Consider the following 19781-nt stretch of genomic DNA (forward strand, 5'->3'; position numbering starts at 1 on the left):
AGGAGGGATGGGGTGGCTGGGTGATGGACATTGGGGAGGGTATGTGCTAGGGTGAGCGCTGTGAATTGTGTAAGACTGATGAATCACAGACCTGTACCTCTGAAACAAATATATGTTTAAAAAAAAAATAAGATAGTAGGAAGGGAAAAATGAAGAGGGGGAATCGGAGGGGGAGATGAACCATGAGAGACTATGGATTCTGAGAAACAAACTGAGGGTTCTAGAGGGGAGAGGGGGTGGGGGGATGGGTTAGCCTGGTGATGGGTATTAAAGAGGGCATGTATTGAATGGAGCACTGGGTGTTATACGCAAACAATGAATCATGGAACACTACATCAAAAACTAATGATGTAATGTATGGTGATTAACATAATAAAAAAATAAATTTAAAAAAAAGGTCCAGTTGGTTTACCTGGTTGGTTCAAACCAAGTATTTAAGGAAAAAATAACATGCCTTTTATACAAGTTCTTCCAGTGAATAGAGGGGAATAGAAAACACCCTCTGGCTCATTTTAGGAGGTCAGCATAACCTTAATACCAAAGTACAACAAGGGCATTAGTAGAAAGAAAAATTATACTCCAATTGCAGTTATAGACATAGGATTTTTGCATCTAAGCAGAACATTAGATTAAATGAATATGGAAATATTTAAGACAGCTAATATACAATGATTCAGATGGGTTTATTTCAGAAATGGAAGGTTAGTTTAATATTCGAAAATTCAGTCAGCAATGCAGCTCATCTATAGTGACAGCAGATGGTCATCTATGGTGATAGCAACAGATCAGTGGCTGTCCAGGAGTCTGTGTGGAGGGGCGTCTCCAGGGAAGGGACTAGAGACAGATGATGAAGGACATGAAGATACTTTCAGAGGGAAGCGATAAATATGTTCATTATATGATTTCAGTGATAGTTTCATAGGTATATACATATATGAAAAATGATCCCACTATATAATACAAATATGTGAAGTTTATTTTATGCTATTATACTTCATTAAAGTTGTTTTAAAAAACAATAAAGAGGGTGCCTGGGTGGCTCAGTCAGTTAAGCGTCTGCCTTTGGTTCAGGTCATGATCCCAGGGTCCTGTGACTGAGCCCCACATCAGGCTCCCTGCTCAGTGGGGAGCCTGCTTCTCCCTCTCTCTCTGCTGCTCCCCCTGCTTGTTCATTCCCTCCCCCCTCCGTCTCTCCTTCTCTTTCTCTGTCAAATAAATAAATAAATAAATTTTTTAAAAAAGGATAAAGAAGTTGTGGTATATTTATACAACGGAATATTACTCAGCCATAAAAAAGAATGAAATCGGGGCGCCTGGGTGGCTCAGTTGGTTAAGCGACTGCCTTCGGCTCAGGTCATGATCCTGGAGTCCCAGGATCGAGTCCCGCATCGGGCTCCCTGCTCGGCAGGAAGTCTGCTTCTCCCTCTGACCCTCCCCCCTCTCATGTGCGCTCTCTCTCTCTCTCTCAAATAAATAAATAAAATCTTAAAAAAAAAAAAAAAGAATGAAATCTTGCCATTTGCAACAATGTGGATGGAACTAGAGTATATTATTCTAAGTGAAATAAGGCAGTCAGAGAAAGACAAATACTATATGATTTCCCTCATATGTGGAATTTAAGAAATGAAACAGATGAACATAGGGGGGAGAAAAGAGAGATGCAAACCATAAAACAGACTCCTAGCTAGAGAGACAAATAGAGGGCTGCTGGAGGGAAGGTGGGCAGGGGGGTGGGTTAAATGAGTGATCGGTATTAAGGAGGGCACTTGTGGTGGTGAGTACTGGATGTTAAATTTTTTTTAAAATAAAATAAAATCAGTTGGCCAATTAAAAAAAATCTATCAGTAATGTATCACATTAAGAGAATAAAGAATCCACATGATCATCTCAACAGAAATGAAGAAACATTTGATAAAAGTCAACTTCCATTCATGATTTTAAAAAACAACTCTTAGCTAATAGTGAAAGTAATTTCCTTAGATAGATAAAGACTATCTTAAAAAACAAAAAACAAAAACAACTCCTATAGCAAAACATCATAGTTCAAATTAAAGTGTTGAAAGCTTTCCATGTGAGACTGGGAACAAGAGAAAGATGTCTTCCCGGTACCACTTCACCTCTTGCTCCATTATGCCCCTCCCTGATTTGAGTGACACTGACCACAGCCTCAGGTATAGGTCTGAGCTAAGCAGTTGAACAGATTCCTCTTGTCCAGTGGTTTTTTTTTTTTTTTTTTCAATCACGTCCAAGCCTTTTTTTTTTTTTGACAGAGAGAGACACAGTGGAAGAGGGAACACAAGCAGGGGGAGTGGGAGAGGGAGAAGCAGGCTTCCCCCCGAGGAGGGAGCCCGATTCGGGACTCGATCCCAGGACCCTGGGATCATGACCTGAGCCAAAGGCAGACACTTAAGGACTGAGCCACCCAGGCACCCCTTGTCCAATGATTAATCCAAGGAAGGACAAGGATAAGCTAGTCAATGCACTCCAACCCCCTACTCCCAGTGACTGTGTCAAAGGCATCACAAGATCTAAATTGGTCCAGTCAAAGGAAGACAAGAGTTTGTCTGGGAGAAGAGAAGCTCTCATTCCAATGGAGAGTATGGTATCAAGATGCAATGATTTCTAATACAATAAGGGGAACCAGGGAGGAAGACAGAGTGAAAAGAATCAGAGAGAAATAGAGCCCAGTCAAGAATTATACTGTGTGGTGTGTGTGTGTGTGTGTGTGTGTGAAAAATTCCCTTTATTTTTTGAGCCAGATTGGTTCTGCTTTTCTGTTATTTGCATCCCAAAGCCTCCTGATACAGTCTGGTTACATAAAGTACCATAATTAGTTCAAATCAATAGAAAAACTAAGGCAGACAAAAGTCAAAAGAATATATGCCCTAAAAGAAAATACACACAGTTCAAAGTTGTGGTACACAGTTAGAAACCAAAACTTTCCTTCAAAGAATGTCTGTTCTGATTAAATGACATAATATACGGAAATCATTTAGCACAGGGCCGGATGCATACCAGGCCATCACCATTAACTTCAGACAGCTAATGATGCAGCGGGCTTTGCAGAGTGCCCAGGGAGGCAGGAAACAGTCTTTTATGTCAAAAGTATCTTCTTACAGTGTGAAATAATTTGACTCGATTGTCGTAAAATTCAGGTGCCAATGAGTGTTAACGGTGTTTACTGGAAACCTACATTTGCAACTTTACATACATTTGTTTTTTCATAAGGACCCTGCAAGATAGGTACTATTCCCAACGGACCCATCAAGAAACAAATTCAGAGAAGTGAACCGACTTAGCTGGGTAAATGGTGATACCTGCTTTCACCTCAGGTCCCAACTCGGACTCAGAACGGACGTCACAGAAAGTCACTCTAATTCCTGGATGCATCCTGTATTTTAACATTTTTTCTTTTGGACATCTCAGACTTGGTTCAGAGTAACAAAGCTATTTTCTGAACAGATCATGACAAATGCACAGATCAAGAGAAAGATTTTTGAGGAGAAACCACCCCATATTATGGCAGTCATCTAGAAAACAGCTTCCTGACACAAATGAAGCTAACTTGGGTTCTTCAAAACATTTTTGGGAGATTTTTAATAGCCCTTATAACGAGATCTAGGAAATCATGAGCTTTAGAAAGAATAGATAATTGTACAGTCTTTGGAGCTGTTCTAAGATAAAATATGGAGGCAGTAGATAAACACCACATGAAAGAAAAAATAAAATTGCTTTTTTCTTCCACAGAATAGAGGTTGGGAAAAGAAAACGTAAACCATTTAAATGACTCTCCTAAGTACTACTATCTTGAATGTTTACTCTATCTTTTAAGGATACAAATCCTATCTATTCTCCAAAAGTTATTATAAGTCAGAATAAACAAGTGACATGAATTATTAATGAACAATTCCATATCTATTTGTTCTTTCTAATAATCTCCCAAATGTCTTAGCAAACCCCACATTCAATAAATTACATAACATACTATGTTTGTTTAAAAAAAAAAATAGTAAGAGAATAGAACTTTAGATTGGGCCCTAAGATATATGTGAAAGGATGCTATTTAAGTTTGTGATTATGCTATGAAAGTTCATCGCCGTATTCCACAGTCTTGGCTAATCATCTCCCACCATCTCCCCCAGGTAGGGGTTGCCATGGGGGAAGAAATGATGTTAGTGAAATGAGTAGATTCTAGCCTCTTCCCTGGAACTCTAACCCACTCTGATTAGGCTGTCATGGCTTACCCAGATGGTGTCCTTTCTTCTCTTTCCCTCTGAGCTGAATCTATGAAATTAACCTGACCTCCAGTTATGCATCCAGCTCTGGGGTCAACTCCAGCTCTCAACAGGTGAGATAGGGTAAGAAATCCTTTGTCAAGATCTTCCTATCCCTGCCCTGAATTATGGTTTCTTTGACTTTGCTCTGATTTTACTCCCATCCCCTGTGCTGGGTTCTTTGCCTTGTATTCCAGTTTCCCATGATTGGGTTTCTTACTGTGCCGTCTCAATCTCCTTGTAATGGGTCCTTAATACTTCACGGGAGACTCCTACAATACACAGGGCCTGCTGGACTGGACCTTTTGTTTTGTTTTTGTTTTTAAGAATTACGTTGGTATTTGGGCCACTTCCTAAGTAATTTAGAACTTGGCTTCTGTTAGGGCCATATTCCACCAGATCCACACCATCCCCTTACCTGTTAACAAATTTGATGAATTAGGAATCTACTTTTCACATTCATGGGAGGCAGTATGGCATACTGGTTAAGAGTGTAGTTTTGGCAATCAGATTCCCCAGGTGTGAAAGCTAGCTCAGCTATGTATGACCTTGAGTAATAAGATTCTTAATCTCTGTATACCTTGATTTCTTCATTTCCTTAACAGAGATAAAGACAGCACCTGCCTCACACATGAATTACCTGTCGATATGGCTAATAAATAATGACCACTCCATAAAAATTAGCTGTTGTTGGGCACCTGGGTGGCTCAGTTGGTTAAGCGACTGCCTTCGGCTCAGGTCGTTATCCTGGAGTCCCAGGATCGAGTCCCACATCGGGCTCCTTGCTCAGCAGGGAGTCTGCTTCTCCCTCTGACCCTCCCCCCCTCATGCTCACTCTCTCTCTCATTCTCTAATAAATAAATAAAATCTTTAAAAAAAATTAGCTGTTATTATTATTATGGTTCCTATCTACCCATCTATGGAATTATAGGCTGCATTACTATCTTTGGGTCTTGCCTAATGCTGGAGATCTGCCTGATCCCATATCTATTCACTTGTGATCTGCCTCCCTACTCCTATGTAAATTTTTCCTTCTTAATTTACAGTAAATGTAATCACTTTCCCAAAAGAAAGTAGTAAGGGATGGAAATCCATTACTTGCTTCTATCTTCCTTTCCTTTCAAAGAGAAAGGAGCTATTGTTTACCCAGCCTGAACCTGTTCACACTTCTCTGTATCTAGATGTTACTTTTATAGCCACTCTGTCATCATGGCTTATCTTAAAGAGCAACTGGAGTTTAGTTTGTGAGCTGCTGATGTGTAAGTTTTGCAAAAATCAAGCCAAAATGGTAGTAGCTTTGGGTACTGACCTGTTCCATTCCTACAAGGCCTTAACCCTAGAATTTTTAAGCTGTGACCTGAAAGATGGAATCTGAAAATAGACATGTATGAACCTTTGCATCTGATTTCATTGTTCCAAATACTTGTGGAATTTTTATAAAATATAAACATAAATATTAACAATGAAAAATAAAGGTTAAATATTTTAGCATTCATTTACATGGCTCTGCTATTATTCTATGCAATATTGATACCACTATCTATACACATAACACTACTTCTGATATTTTAAGGCTTTATCATGAAGAGTGGTAATGCATGACACCTTCAGACAAAGGGAAGCCAGAATTAGTGTACCTAGTTTATAAATTGAGTAAAAGAAATAAAATAAAAAGTGATTTACTCCAAACTCTTATAAGGAAGAGTTAAAGAAGAAACCCAATCCCTAAACATCTAATACCTAGCTAAACTGCCTTTGGAAAAAGAAAAACTTGTTACTCATTCTTTGTAAAAAGATACTCTAAATACATATAGCTATTAAGGCTGGATTTAAAACTGAAGACATCCTAACACTAACTGTCCAATTTGGAACCCTGAAGCAGTCAACTACCAAACTCAACTCACCTTCAATATTTATACCTAATGACTTACAGACAGATCTTCAGATTATATGTACCTTCACCAAACTAAATTCTTAACCAATTTCATAGACTTGGGCAGCTTTCCATCACTCCAACCAAATGTATTGATCAAAATCCTGAATCTGTTTAGAAAAATGTTATCTTATATCTTTGAGCATCAAAATGAGTGCTACGAAGCATCAGCCTGTTCTGAAACTCTAACCTGGAACTGTGTTTTACACTGTGCTGGCTGCTAAGTGTGGATCATGGTAAGGGAGTGGTGAGGGAAGAAGCTACTGCCAAGTGTCAAGCTGGGCAAGAACATCAATCAGAGAAGACACTGTGTTCCCTTCCTATGGCTGAACTGTGTCACCTCTTCTAGCATTTACTTCTCCTCTCTGTGGTTTCACTTAGGAATTGATTACTTCAATGCATCTTGTGACCCATGGCCTGTGAATTCCCCTGTTACTTTTCAGGAGTAGATCGTGTAAGTACATTCACCAGTGTTTAAAATGAACACCTCTTTCTTACCAGAAATGGCTCAACTCTTCCTGACATCGACACATTATTATTGAAAGCTCTATACTGTAAATTCTTTGTCCTTCCCGACCCTGCCCTTTCTCATTGCCTACAGCCAATAACAACAAGAGACTGTCTATCAGAGCAAACAGGGGCCTCACAATTGCACATAAAAATTCCAGATGCTCAACATCTTTTTTTTTTTTTTTAAGATTTTATTTATTTATTTGACAGAGAGAGACACAGCGAGAGAGGGAACACAAGCAGGGGGAGTGGGAGAGGGAGAAGCAGGCTTCCTGCCAAGCAGAGAGCCCGATGTGGGGCTCGATCCCAGGACCCTGGGATCATGACCTGAGCCGAAGGCAGACGCTTAACGACTGAGCCACCCAGGCGCACCGATGCTCAACATCTTTAAAAGACGGGTCCAGACTTAGCCAAGAGAATCCATTTTTACTCGCTTGGGTATTTCAACAATTTTTGTTTTGAATTTTGAACATGGGCTTGGCTACCTTCTCCCAAAGCATTCAGTACAGCGTGTGACTTTATGATAACAGTGAGTATTTGAGCCACACTGGTGCCACTGTGGGATTTATACCATAAATACAAACAATTAAGACCAGCATGTTTACACAAGACTTCATCTTCTCACAAACTTTCCCATATTTTCTCTAAATATTTAGGTTAAAGTAGGCACCAAAGTAGCAATTCTACTGGAGTAGAACAGCAGTTAGATACAGTACAGAATTTGCTTTAATACCAGATTACTCCCCATGCGACCCCCTGGATGTTCTGTAGTTTTTTATCCTAGCTTAACTTCCTTACTTTACTCGGCATCTTCTGGCATCTTCTCCCCTCCCTGTTGTTGTATACCCTGAAAATGAACCGTTTATTTTATTATTTGTCTAAGAAAGAAGTTGGGAAGAAATCCTTCAGGCATTTTAGAGTCAAAAATGATTACCATTAATTGGGAGTAATCTTTGTCATTAGGTCCTCATTAATATGAATAATATGTTATCCACTATTTCCTTTAAAAACTATCAAAGATAAAGCTCACTAACAATTTAACTTTTGAATACAAAAGATTAGGTTACAAATGACACCTGAAGGTTTAGTGTCCAACAAAAACACTAGCAATAGAGTAGAACCTCATCCTGACAATGTTCTTGAAACCTGAAAAGAGCATATAAGAAATATGAAACATGACAAAACTGTAAAGAAGACACTAGTCCCGTCACTCCTCATCTATTAAAAGGAAAAATGGTATACTCAAGGGACTATGCGAATCTCTGTATCATTCCAAGTTTTAGTGTATGTGCTGCCGAAGCAAGCACAAATCAAAACCCAATGAGATACCACCTGACACCTGTCAGAATGGCTAAACTCAAGAAGGCAGTAAATGACACGTGTTAGTGAGGATGTGGAGAAAAGAGAACCCTTGTGCACCATTGATGGGGATGCAAACTGGTGCAGCCGCTGTGGAAAACAGTATGGAGATTCCTCAAAAAATTAAAAAGAGAATTACCGTATGGTCCACTAATTCCACTACTGGTTATCTATCTACCCCCAAAAAAAGGAAAACACTCATTTGAAAAGGTATACGCACCTCTACGTTTACTGCAGTATTATTTACAATAACCAAGACATAGAAGCAACCTAAAGGCCCATCAACAGACGAGTGGATAAGGAAGACATTAAGATACTGGATAAAGAAAATATTTGAGATAATGGATACTCAAATTTTTAAAAAAATGTTTAAAGAAAAAAATGATTGTAGAATTTTGTTTGTAACCACCGTTTTTAAACATCCTAATTTTTTTCTTTTCTATGTTAAACAGTAAAAAATATCGTGGATTATTATATTTTTTTGTTTAGATACAACTTATACACAATGTTACATTAGTTTCAGATGTACAACATAATGTTTTCAGAAGTCTATACCACATGCTATACTTGACCAGAAGTGTAGCTTAAATTACCCTATTTAATGATGGGAAAAAACATGCAAGATCCAGTCACAATAACTAATTCTTTTCTGTTCCAATCACACTCTGCCCAGCCTTCTTCCAGCTCACCCCTGCTAAGGATGAACAGCTGTGTTGTCCATAGCTGGATTGGATACTGCTGGAGGACAAGATCTGTATCTTGTCATTGTGTGTATCCCTAGCAATCATCATGGTGCCCAGACCTTTGTGAACACTGAATATTACTGAAATGATTGGAATCGGCATTCACTGGGGCCAGTGAAAGAGCCCTGACATTGCTGGGCCCCAGATTGGTGGCACCCTTCCTGCCATCTTTCAACCATTTAGGATTTGAAGACTATCCATTTTCAAACACACTGAGGGAATGAATTTAAGAGCAACCTTCCTTCTTCTCCATCTTGCCTACTTTTTTGCTCCACAAATATAATCACTAATGTCTATAGTTATTGTACAATACAAAGTACTTTCACATTTATTGTTTTTATCTGATCCTTACAACCTTTTGAGATAGGCAAGGCAAATACAATCCCTAGTAAACACATAAGGAATAAGAGGTTTAAGGAAGGTTAAAGAATTTGGTCAAGGTCGCACAAAGGTAACATATTTTTCAGTCTTAGTATTAAGACCTCACTAACAGTATGAGCACCTTAACACCAATGTCCAATGCGGAATCTTGAGACATCCCACTTTCAAAAGCATCTCACTTCTGAGATCTACCCCATCTTTCACTCACTCCCTTTTATTACTGCTTACATGTTTGAAACATGCCCTAGTGCAATGCTTTAATAAAGAAAATAATGTTTGTTAAGTAAAAAATAGTACCACTATAATCATGAAATTAAAAAAAGACAAAAAAACCATGAGTTCCTCAAAAAATCCCTAAGGTCAGTATCTTTGGTAAGGTTTTTATTTAAAGGAACTAATTCCGCCAAATTACTAGGAAAATTGCTTCCTAAATTAAAAATGAACCAATGAATATATTTGAAATGAGTGAGAATTAAAGTGTTCTTAGTCAACTGGTTTTTAGATTTCTCCCATTAAGAATAATTCTGACAGGGCACCTGGGTGGCTCAGTTGGTTAAGCGACTGCCTTCGGCTCAGGTCATGATCCTGGAGTCCCGGGATCAAGTCCTGCGTCGGGCTCCCTGCTCGGCAGGGAGTCTGCTTCTCCCTCTCTCGCTCCTCCCTCTTGTGCTCTCTCTCTCAAATAAATAAATAAAATCTTTAAAAAAAAAAAAAAGAATAATTCTGACAGAAATTAAAATTTAAGTGGCCAATCATACAAGACAAGACAGTAGTCTGGGCTTATCCAGAAGCAGAAAGCAGTTTTTCAACCATATCTAATACAGTGTTGTAGAAGCAAATGCTTCAGACTCTTCAAATTTATACAAGTAGCTAAATTCTAGACTCATAAACAAACTAAGCTCTCAAACTCCTAAAATTCACTCTGAATGGCTAATAGGAAGAGTGGTTTGAAAAAAAGGACAGAAAAGCTTATATTCAGATTTTTTCTGTAATTTTCGTAAATCACATTTTTGGAAAGAGGTAGGAAGTAAAATTCTAAATATAGGCTTTTTCTTAGTTATGTAAAGTATTTTATTTCTAACCTAAGAAGAGTAGCTCTTTCTTAGATGTTTTCAGTTCTCACCATTTAAGGTTAGTTGAACAAAACTGTTGATGTTGAAAATTCAATGAAATTCAAATCAAAATCCAGCTAAATGGGGGCTGTCACAGTGATGGGACTAATTCCAACTTTTGCTGTTTTCCCAGGAGAATCTATTTTTGCCTTTAATGAGATAGAGACAGGGATGGCACACAGTGGTACTCCAGTTTGGGGAAAGAGATGATTCCCAGAGTTGTGAGGTGCCTGGAATATCAAGGCTTCGAAAGGAATGGAAAGATATTCTGCAGAACAGAAAGAGAATTTGGAGAGGGCACTGCAATTAGGGGCAAGGCAGAGAGGGAGAGAATGGTGGAAGACCTTGGGTGTTGTGTGGGGATCCTTAGTAACGTCCATAAATTGCTTGGTGAAGACATGTGCTACAGGAACTGGGAAGGACAGAGCTCTACACCCAGACTGACATGGCAGATCAAAGTGGCCTCCAGACACACAGGAGGGGGACCGTAAGAGCATGAGACCTGGGAATTAGAAATTGGGGGGGGGGGCGCCTGGATGGCTCAGTCATTAAGCGTCTGCCTTCAGCTCAGGTCATGATCCCAGGGTCCTGGGATCAAGCCCCGCATCGGGCTCCCTGCTCGGCGGGAAGCCTGCTTCTCCCTCTCCCACTCTCCCTGCTTGTGTTCCCTCTCTCGCTGTGTCTCTCTCTGTCAAATAAATAAATAAAATCTTTAAAAAAAAAAAAAAATTGTGGGGACAGCTTCAGACTTTCAAAGGCTGTAACACAAATGGAGTCTAAGCTAATTACTGATTTCTGAATGCTGAGGTAATTCCAGGTGATACCTGGTTTAAATAGCAAATGATGGTTAGGGAGAGACAGCACACCAACAAATGTTAGGTAAATCCGTTTGTAAATTCTATCTTCTCTCTACTTCTCTCCTACCTCTCTCCAAACATGAACAACACAATGGCGGCAGTAGTTTGATCTTTGAAGTCAGACCTTAAGTCAAATCCTAGCTCTGCCCTTCCCTAGCCGTGAAACTTGAACTGGTCACTTAACTTCTCTGAGCCTTGGTGTCTTCATTCAACAAAAATGAATGCAAGACATACCATGCAATATGGCATATAATTAGCGGCTCAATAAATATCTGTTTACTGAATGACAGGTTTGCTATGAGAATAAGATGTGGTATTAATGCCAAGCACATGTATGGCCAGGCCCCGAACAAATGTTAGCCATGACTCCTATGTCATTCCATTTTGTGACTACTTAAAGTACCAGCCATGTTTTAAAAAAAAAAAGAAAAGAAAAGAAAAGAAAAGAGAGCTTCAACAACTAATTCATCAAGTTCCATTTCAGGCATTTTACCCAAAATTTGCAATGGCCACTAGCCAAGAGATACTCTCAATTAGTGTTATGTGCTATTACTTTTCAACGAATAAAGCAGAGAGCTGGGACACCTGGGTGGCTCAGTCAGTTAAGCGTCTACCTTTAGCTCAGGTCATGATCCCAGGGTCCTGGGATCGAGCCCCACATCAGGCTCCTTACACAGTGGGGAACCTGCTTCTCCCTCTGCCTGCAGCTCCCCCTGCTTGTGCTCTCTCTAATAAAAATGAAAAATCTTAAAAAATATAAAGAAGAGAGCTGATAGTTTAGCCATGTATAATTATGCTTTTTCTTAATGAAAATATAAGGACTGATTTTTTATAGACCATACAAGTCAGCTATTGCTACAATAATCCAACAGAATCCCAAATTCAATGGCTTATAACAAGCACTTATTCTCATGCTCATGCATCTGTATGTTGACTAAGGTTTGGCTGGTCTAAGCAAGGCTTGGTTGAGCAGCTCTGCTTCAGACTGTGGTTCGACTCAGGCTCATTCCACCTGTGTTCACTCTGGGACCAAGCTGAAGAAGGGGCAGCAGCTGCCCAAGGAAAGTTCTTCCCAAGGGATATTACCAGTGTGCAAAGCCAAAGCCAAACCATGCAAATATATGTAAGGCTTTATGTCACATCCACCAACATTCCATTGACCAAAGCAAGTCTCACGGCCAAATCCATTATCATTGGGATGGGGCCTGAACAATCAAAGTAGGCAACAATGAACACCAAAATTTTAACTAGTTGGGTATAATTACATCATATGTCTATTTCTACATGGAGTTAAATTTATACTAAGGAATCTCTGAAAGGAAAGATCTTGTGGTAATTAAGAGAAAATTCTGGAGAGAGAAGCCACTAATGAAGTTGAAAATTTATGATACTCCAATTACTAAATAAATGATGTAACTCAGGCTTCAGATGTTCATTTATAATTATGTAGAAAATAATTTCAAGCATGTTTTATGTGTTTCAATAGAATCAAATTGTCTTCTTATTCAAACTGGTATGTCAAACCATCAAAACTAATCGATGTCACTGTTAAAATAGAAGATAAATCTTTATTCTTTAGATATTTACAGTTGAATAAATATGTCATTTTGTAAAATTGTTAAGTGCACTGGTGAAAGTTCTAACACACCTCACTTATTTAAAAGAAACTGCAAATTGTATTAAGATGGACTTAAAAATGAAAATGAAACATTAGGTCAACATAAGTGCTTTGAAGTTTAAGCATTATCAACAAACTTAAAATTCTAGGTTGAGAAAATAGACATCAAAAGTACATTTAGTCAAAAGAGCACCAATCTGTTTTCAATCATCTTTTTATAAATTTCAGTGCAAGCTTAGAGAAATGATTTTAATTAAGAAAGATTACACTTGGGTATTAATATGATAAAATATGCTGACATAATATTTAAAATCTACGTGGTATTAATGGAAACCAAGAATTCCTCAGCAATATAAAAAATAAGTTTAACAGAAAATTTGGTTTCTAGAGTTCCATTGGTCTGTAACTGGAGACTTCAAATATAACAATATTAGATATCTATTTTAAGTATTGGAGACTCCTTAGAACCAACTGCTTTGGTCAAAATTATTATGAACCATCTTAACTACTGGATAGGAGGTACTGCATTAGATATTAATTCTAATGGACAAATCTGTGAATTATTCTTTTAAGCTTTCTCTAATACTAACATTTCTATTATCGTATCTATTCAGTTATCATTTCTTTTCTACTTCCCCCTATTATTCCTCTTTTCAGAAACCTCCAATAGATCTAATCTGAACAAGTCTCAAGTCCAAACTCCTCATGGTGGGCATACAAAAGCCTCCATTGTGCTGTCCCCAACTTATTTTCTCTTGCCCTGTAACATGAATTCATTACTCTTGCTAAGCTGGTCCCGTGATTCAAAAACATAGTTTAACCATGTTATTTCTCACTTGCAAAACAGGCATCCAGTGTCTCTGTATCATATTTGACCAGTCTTTTAAGACTCTGCTCAAGTTCTACCTCTTACACTGAAGATTTCCTGGTCAACTCCATCTTTCAGAGAGCTCTTGTACCTCAAATCTTTAGTAGCACTTACTAAAGTCTGGTTGTGCATATGAAATTTTTCATGTAATTGTCTTGATTTGAACTTTTCACATATCTTATCCCCTTGTAGATCCTAATGGTTTTAAGTGTACATTCCATATCCAAGATACATACTCCAGGTTACCCATCCAAGATTCATTCTCCTTTTCTTCCTTATGAATAGAATCCAAATTTTGCTGGACAACAACGTACCCAGTTAAAAGCACGCACCTTCCAAAATTCCTAGCAGATGGAAGTGCCCATGCGACCCTAGTTTTGACTAAAGAAGTAAGAACAGAACAGAAGTCAATTTTTAGAGATCTCTAGAAAAGCTACTGTTCTCCTGATAGAAAGGGACAAAACATGAATATGATGCTTGGAGGTGGAAGAGCCTCACATGATTATAAGGACAAAATGTGACATGTTTTCTATGTCCTTAAATGTTAAGGACAAAAAAAACCTGGGACATTCATGACATCATGGCATCACTGTACCAGCCCTAGATGGTATACCTTCAGACTTCTTATTTTTGAGAAAAATAACTCATCTTCCATTAAGCTAGTCTAGTTGGATATCCATTACATAGAGCAAAATGTCAATCCTAAGTGACAGGTCTTAAAACTTTTTATGAATATTTTAAATAATTGCCAAACAATCATTCAATGCTTAGCATTGTGCTAGTACACAGAAAATACAAAAATACGTATGATCTCTGCTCTCCCAAAGTTATCATTTGAAGAAAAGACATACAAAACATAGATGAGTAATACAAGTTGTATATGACTCATTTAATACTTACTGAGCACGTGTATATATACACACATGTATGCAGAGAGCACACCAGCAGAGGACAGAAAAGTAAATCAGTCAAGGATTATTTCCTTAAAGAGACTACAATAGATACGCTTATCTATTGTAATATTTACAATATCTTTTGTAAAACCTATCAATAGATATAGATATGTATCTATATGTGGTCATAAAAAGCTTTAAAAATGTGTAGGACTAAGTACTACAAAAATGAAGTACAAATTAAATCCTAGTTTCAAGGGAGACAAAACTACTTTTAATCGATGACATCAAAAAAGGGTTCTTTCATACAGAAGGTACATTTGTGAAGGACCTTGAAGAATGGGTAAGATGGAGGTCTGTGGAAATGAGGGTGGGGTGGAGGAGTGTCTGGGTATTAGGGACTAGAAAGAGGGGAGAAAAAGTGATAAGGTTTTAGGCTAGGAAAATGGTGGAAATGCAGAAAAAGAACACAGAAGAAGGTACATGTTTGGGTAAAAAAGGGTTTAGTTTACAACCACACTTAGTAACAAAATAGATGGAAAATAAGCTTTCCTTCAACCCTCATCCAATTATTCTATTCTACTCCCACATTCTGCTAAAGGCATCTCACTTTTATCCCATCTCCTTTACTCTAAGCTGGCTTTCTCTTCAAGATGCACCTAAAATAAATACTCAACATAATTAACAGTGAAAACCTAGAGCTGTTCAATATGGTAGCCTCTAACCTGTTGGCTGTTGAAATTTAAATTATTTAAAATCAAATTAAATTAAAATTAAATTTTCTCATTAGCCACCCTTCAAGTTCTCATATGGCCACATGTATGGGACATTGGGAAATTAATCCCATAGCTACAGAAATTCTACTGAACAGTAACAACTTAGAGTCTTTGTCTTTCAAGTCAGGAATTAAGCAAGGAAGCCCAGTTATTGAAATTTTGAATACTTTCCTGCAATAGGTTTGAACCTAACACAATGGATCAAGAAAGGGCAATGAGATCTACTGGAAAGAAACGATTATCTCTACGAAAAACCCAGAAAAATAAAATAAAAATCTATTAGAACAAATTAAAGTTTAAAAAATTGGATATAAAACAAATGGAATCAAATTTACATATATCTGTACTAATAAGAGAAAAAGGTCCTATTCACAATATCAACAAAGAATAAAGTATTTTGTAATAAACTTAAGAATATGCAATAACTATATGAATAAAACATAGGTCATTTGGAAGTAAAATAAATAAAATGAATAAATATGGATATGTTTTATATTATGTTTTTTCCAGATTTATTGAGAAATAACTGACATATAATAATGTGTATGTTTAAGGCATACAATGTAATATGACATATATTGTGATATTACCACAATAAGGTTAATTAATACATCCGCTACCTCACATAGTTACTTTTTGTGTGTGTGATGAAAACATTTAAGATCTACTCTCTTAGCAATTTTCAATTATAGACTATAGTACTGTTAACTATAGTCACCATAGTTTATATTTGATGGGAAAATATCATAAACATGTTAATCTCCCAAAATTAATCTGTACATTTAACATAATTCCAATAAAAAACTCAAGTTGCAGAAAATTTTCTAACTTGACAAGTTATTCTCAAATTTATCTGGAAGATGACCAGCTATTAGACTAGCCAAGAAACTTTAAGAGGTTTTGCTCAAACAGACATGAAATGAATATTATAAACAAAAATTAAAACAATACACCCGGATCTCATACAGGAAGAGAATACATCAATGAAATGAAATTTAAATGTCTAAGAACAGATCTAATTATTTATATGGATCATTAATGACCAGACTGGCATCTTAAATTTGTAGCGGGATAAATTATTTAACAAAGGGTTTCAGAAAAAAAATAAACTTAGTTTTCTGGGGGCGCCTGTGTGGCTCAGTCATTAAGCGTCTGCCTTCGGCTCAGGTCATGATCCCAGGGTCCTGGGATCGAGCCCCACATTGGGCTCCCTGCTCAGTGGGAGGCCTGCTTCTCCCTCTCCCACTCCCCCTGCTTGTGTTCCCTCTCTTGCTGTGTCTGTCAAATAAATAAATAAAATCTTTAAAAAAATAAATAAAAAATAAAGTTAACTTTCTGTCTCATAATATGAGACATAAATTCTATATTGGTTAAAGTTTTTACTGTTAAATTAGAAACCAACAAAGTACTAGGAAAAAAAAAAAACAGAGCTGAATAATTTTTTAAAATTTGTATTGAGAAGGAAATCCTAAGCATGATCCCAAAAAGAGACACCATAACAAGACTGAGAGACAGGACTCATAAAAATGTAAAACTTATATACGGTACAAACCCCACCATAAACAATTATAAGATTATTTTAAAAGCTCATGATTAAAAAAATTATGTATTTTATATATCCGTACAATGGAATATCACACAGCTTTTATTAATAATGGGGATATGTATTTACTAACATGGAAAGATATACACAAAAAGGATTATACCTAAGTATGTATGGTGTGTTTCCACCCAGTGGAATTTATATAATTTATTGTGCAGTTCAAAGTCTGAAGAATATATACCAAAATCTTAGTATCTCTTATCTCTAGATGGTATTACAATGGGTATTTTTAAATTTTAATCTATATCTTCTATTTTTTCTATAAGTAAATATATTTTATCTGGGTAATAAATATTTTTAAGTTCTTGTGATGAAAACAGCCAAGATATTAAAAAAAAAAGCAAAAGATAACTTCTATTAAAATGTGGTTATTTCTAGGAAGTAGGATTACAGTTGATTAATATTTTCTTCACATAGACTTTTTGAATATTTTTGTACAAGAATATATTTACTCTTTCGGTCACAATAAAGTAAACTTGATTTATCAAGTACATCTGGCTACTGTGCAGCTAGTGATTACACAACCACTTTATAAAAAGAAACTTGCTGACTCAATGGGCAAACTGATCAATGAGGAATGCACATGACCTCCTCTGCTTCACACTTATTGCCTGAGTCACAAATAATAAGCTATATGTGCAAAGTCTGAAATTAAGCCATTTTCTTTGTATTCTTTTAGTGTTCTCACTAACCACTGATGCTGGGAATAGGAAAGCAGATGGTAAAGGCCGACAAGACAGACTACGACTAGTATGATCGTAACTGGGTTATTCCAGCCCCAGTAAGGCAAAGAGAAATGCACTCTCAGTCAATAGGGCAGGGAAAAGGAGATTACATCTGAAGATCCAGGATAACAGGTGAATTCAAACCAAAACTGAAAAGCAAAACAAAGTAGAAATTCTATGTGCAATTTGATGTATGATCTATGACAACGGTTTCCTGTAATGTGAAGGCAGTCTATCTACTTGGTTATCCAAAGATCATGCTCCCCCCTAAATACATTAGCTAGAAGAACTAGCAAATTTTCCACACGATTCCTCAATCTCCAAAAATAAAGGTTCACGCAATACAAAAATCAGTAAGACAAAGTCTCCAGCTTCAAATGATAAACCATCTAAAACATGCCTCTCCTGAGAAACATGGCCCCACCATCACCACTACTACTATACCAAATTCATCCATCCATCCATCCATTCTTCATTTATTTGTTCCTTCATTCACCTACAATGAATACCTATGTGCCAAACATTATGGCAGGCAGTGGGTGGAGCTTACAATCAGCCCCTTATCAAATGTAAACACATTATGCCCCTCATTGAAATTGTGCAGGTCTAAGTTAGCTAAAAATAAATTCAAAAAAGCAAGCAAACAAGCAGAGATACTGACATCATGAAGAATACAAAGATGGAAATAATGAGTCTTGAAGTTGTACAAGAAAGAAGCCACTATAATGCAAACCATAGAGAAATGGCAGGTGTCAGACATCTGAAACACAGAAAGGGTAGGGGAAAAACTGGTGAGGCTAGAGTTAAATTTATTCTTTGGTAAATGAATCACTTCTTTATTTAGAAATTAAATGTAACCAGCAACACATGAAAATGTGAGTATCACAGTTTTCAAAGTAAAATAAAATTACCTACGTAAACATAAAACCAACAACAGTGCCCAGAGCCAGGACTGGGTACAGAAAACACAAAAGCTGAGTTGGGGCACCTGGGTGGCTCAGTCAATTAAGCCACGGACTCTTGGTTTCCACTCAGGTTAGATCTCAGGGTTGTGGGATTAAGCCCTGCATCGGGCTCCATGCTTAGCTCCAAGTCTGCCTGAGATTCTCTCTCTCTCCTTCCCCCACTGCCCTCCCCGCACTTGCACACGTACACGCTCTCTCTCTCACAAATAACTAACATCTTTAACAAAAAAAAAAAAAGAAGAAGAAGAAGACACCAAAGCTGAGCTTCATGGTCACTCTTTCAGCCCAGCTAAGTAGATCAGGATGTTCATAGCGTCAGAGGAACAAAAGGCTAACAGCAGTTAGCATGGTCTCTTAAAACCTAGAACATATCCAAGTTCTTTATAATACATATTTCATAAATTAATATAATACATATTTCATTGTCAGGTCCTAGACATCAGACTTAAATATCGTAGTGCTATGCACAGAATCAAGAACCTATTCACAAATCTATTTAAAGAGACAGAATTTTGTATTTGGAGTCCAAAGTCTTTTTTTAGTATCAGTAAACTTGCGTACTCTGTGGCAGTATTTCTCAAACTAAAATCTATGGATATGGTATTAAAGGTCTTCATATTCTGGATGATGGCTTAAAAACTGTGTTTTAATTTTTATAATTTTTTAAAAAAGAATATAAAGGTGGATCGCCGGAGAAGTAGCCGCCGCGGTGAGGAGAGCCATGGGTCAGGCGGCCAAGGTTTTACAGCTCTTTAAAACATTACACAGGACCAGACAACGGGTTTTTAAAAATGATACCAGAGCATTAGAAGCAGCCAGAATAAAGATAAATGAAGAATTCAAAAGTAATAAAAGTGAAACTTCTCCCAAGAAAATAGAAGAGCTAATAAAAATAGGTTCCGATGTTGAATTGTTACTCAGAACATCTGTTATACAAGGTATTCACACAGACCACAATACACTGAAATTGGTCCCTAGGAAAGAGCTCCTTATAGAAAATGTGCCATATTGTGATGCACCAACTCAGAAGCAATGAGTTTTCTAGGATAAAATCAAGTCTTTTAGTTTTTAATCTTAAGTACATAACTCTGGCAAAAGTTTTGGAAATGCAAGTATTTCAGAACCAGCCTATTGAAAATGAATGAATTAAAGTATCACTTCATA

The 19781-nt window shown here is 37.2% G+C and overlaps 3 protein-coding genes across 5 annotated transcripts in view; all 3 read left to right on the plus strand.

The window, feature by feature from the left end:
- Positions 1-19781, plus strand: part of ACYP2 (acylphosphatase 2) — a 129659-nt gene that overhangs the window by 52613 nt on the left and 57265 nt on the right. The window lies entirely within an intron of this gene.
- CIMIP6 (ciliary microtubule inner protein 6) overlaps positions 1-19781 on the plus strand; it is a 161228-nt gene that overhangs the window by 38869 nt on the left and 102578 nt on the right. The window lies entirely within an intron of this gene.
- Positions 19294-19775, plus strand: LOC102734716 (complex III assembly factor LYRM7). Its single transcript, XM_006727594.3, has one exon. It carries the CDS (start codon positions 19339-19341, stop codon positions 19651-19653), a length of 315 nt encoding a protein of 104 aa, XP_006727657.1. The 5' UTR covers positions 19294-19338; the 3' UTR covers positions 19654-19775.

The sequence above is a fragment of the Leptonychotes weddellii genome, chromosome 10 (genome assembly GCF_054177405.1).
Source record: "Leptonychotes weddellii isolate Sample4059 chromosome 10, ASM5417740v2, whole genome shotgun sequence".
Lineage (NCBI taxonomy): Eukaryota > Metazoa > Chordata > Mammalia > Carnivora > Phocidae > Leptonychotes > Leptonychotes weddellii.

Bases quoted from the DNA above. Each gene is read 5' to 3' on its own strand.
- LOC102734716 (XM_006727594.3), top strand. From the start codon at position 19,339: ATGGGTCAGGCGGCCAAGGTTTTACAGCTCTTTAAAACATTACACAGG.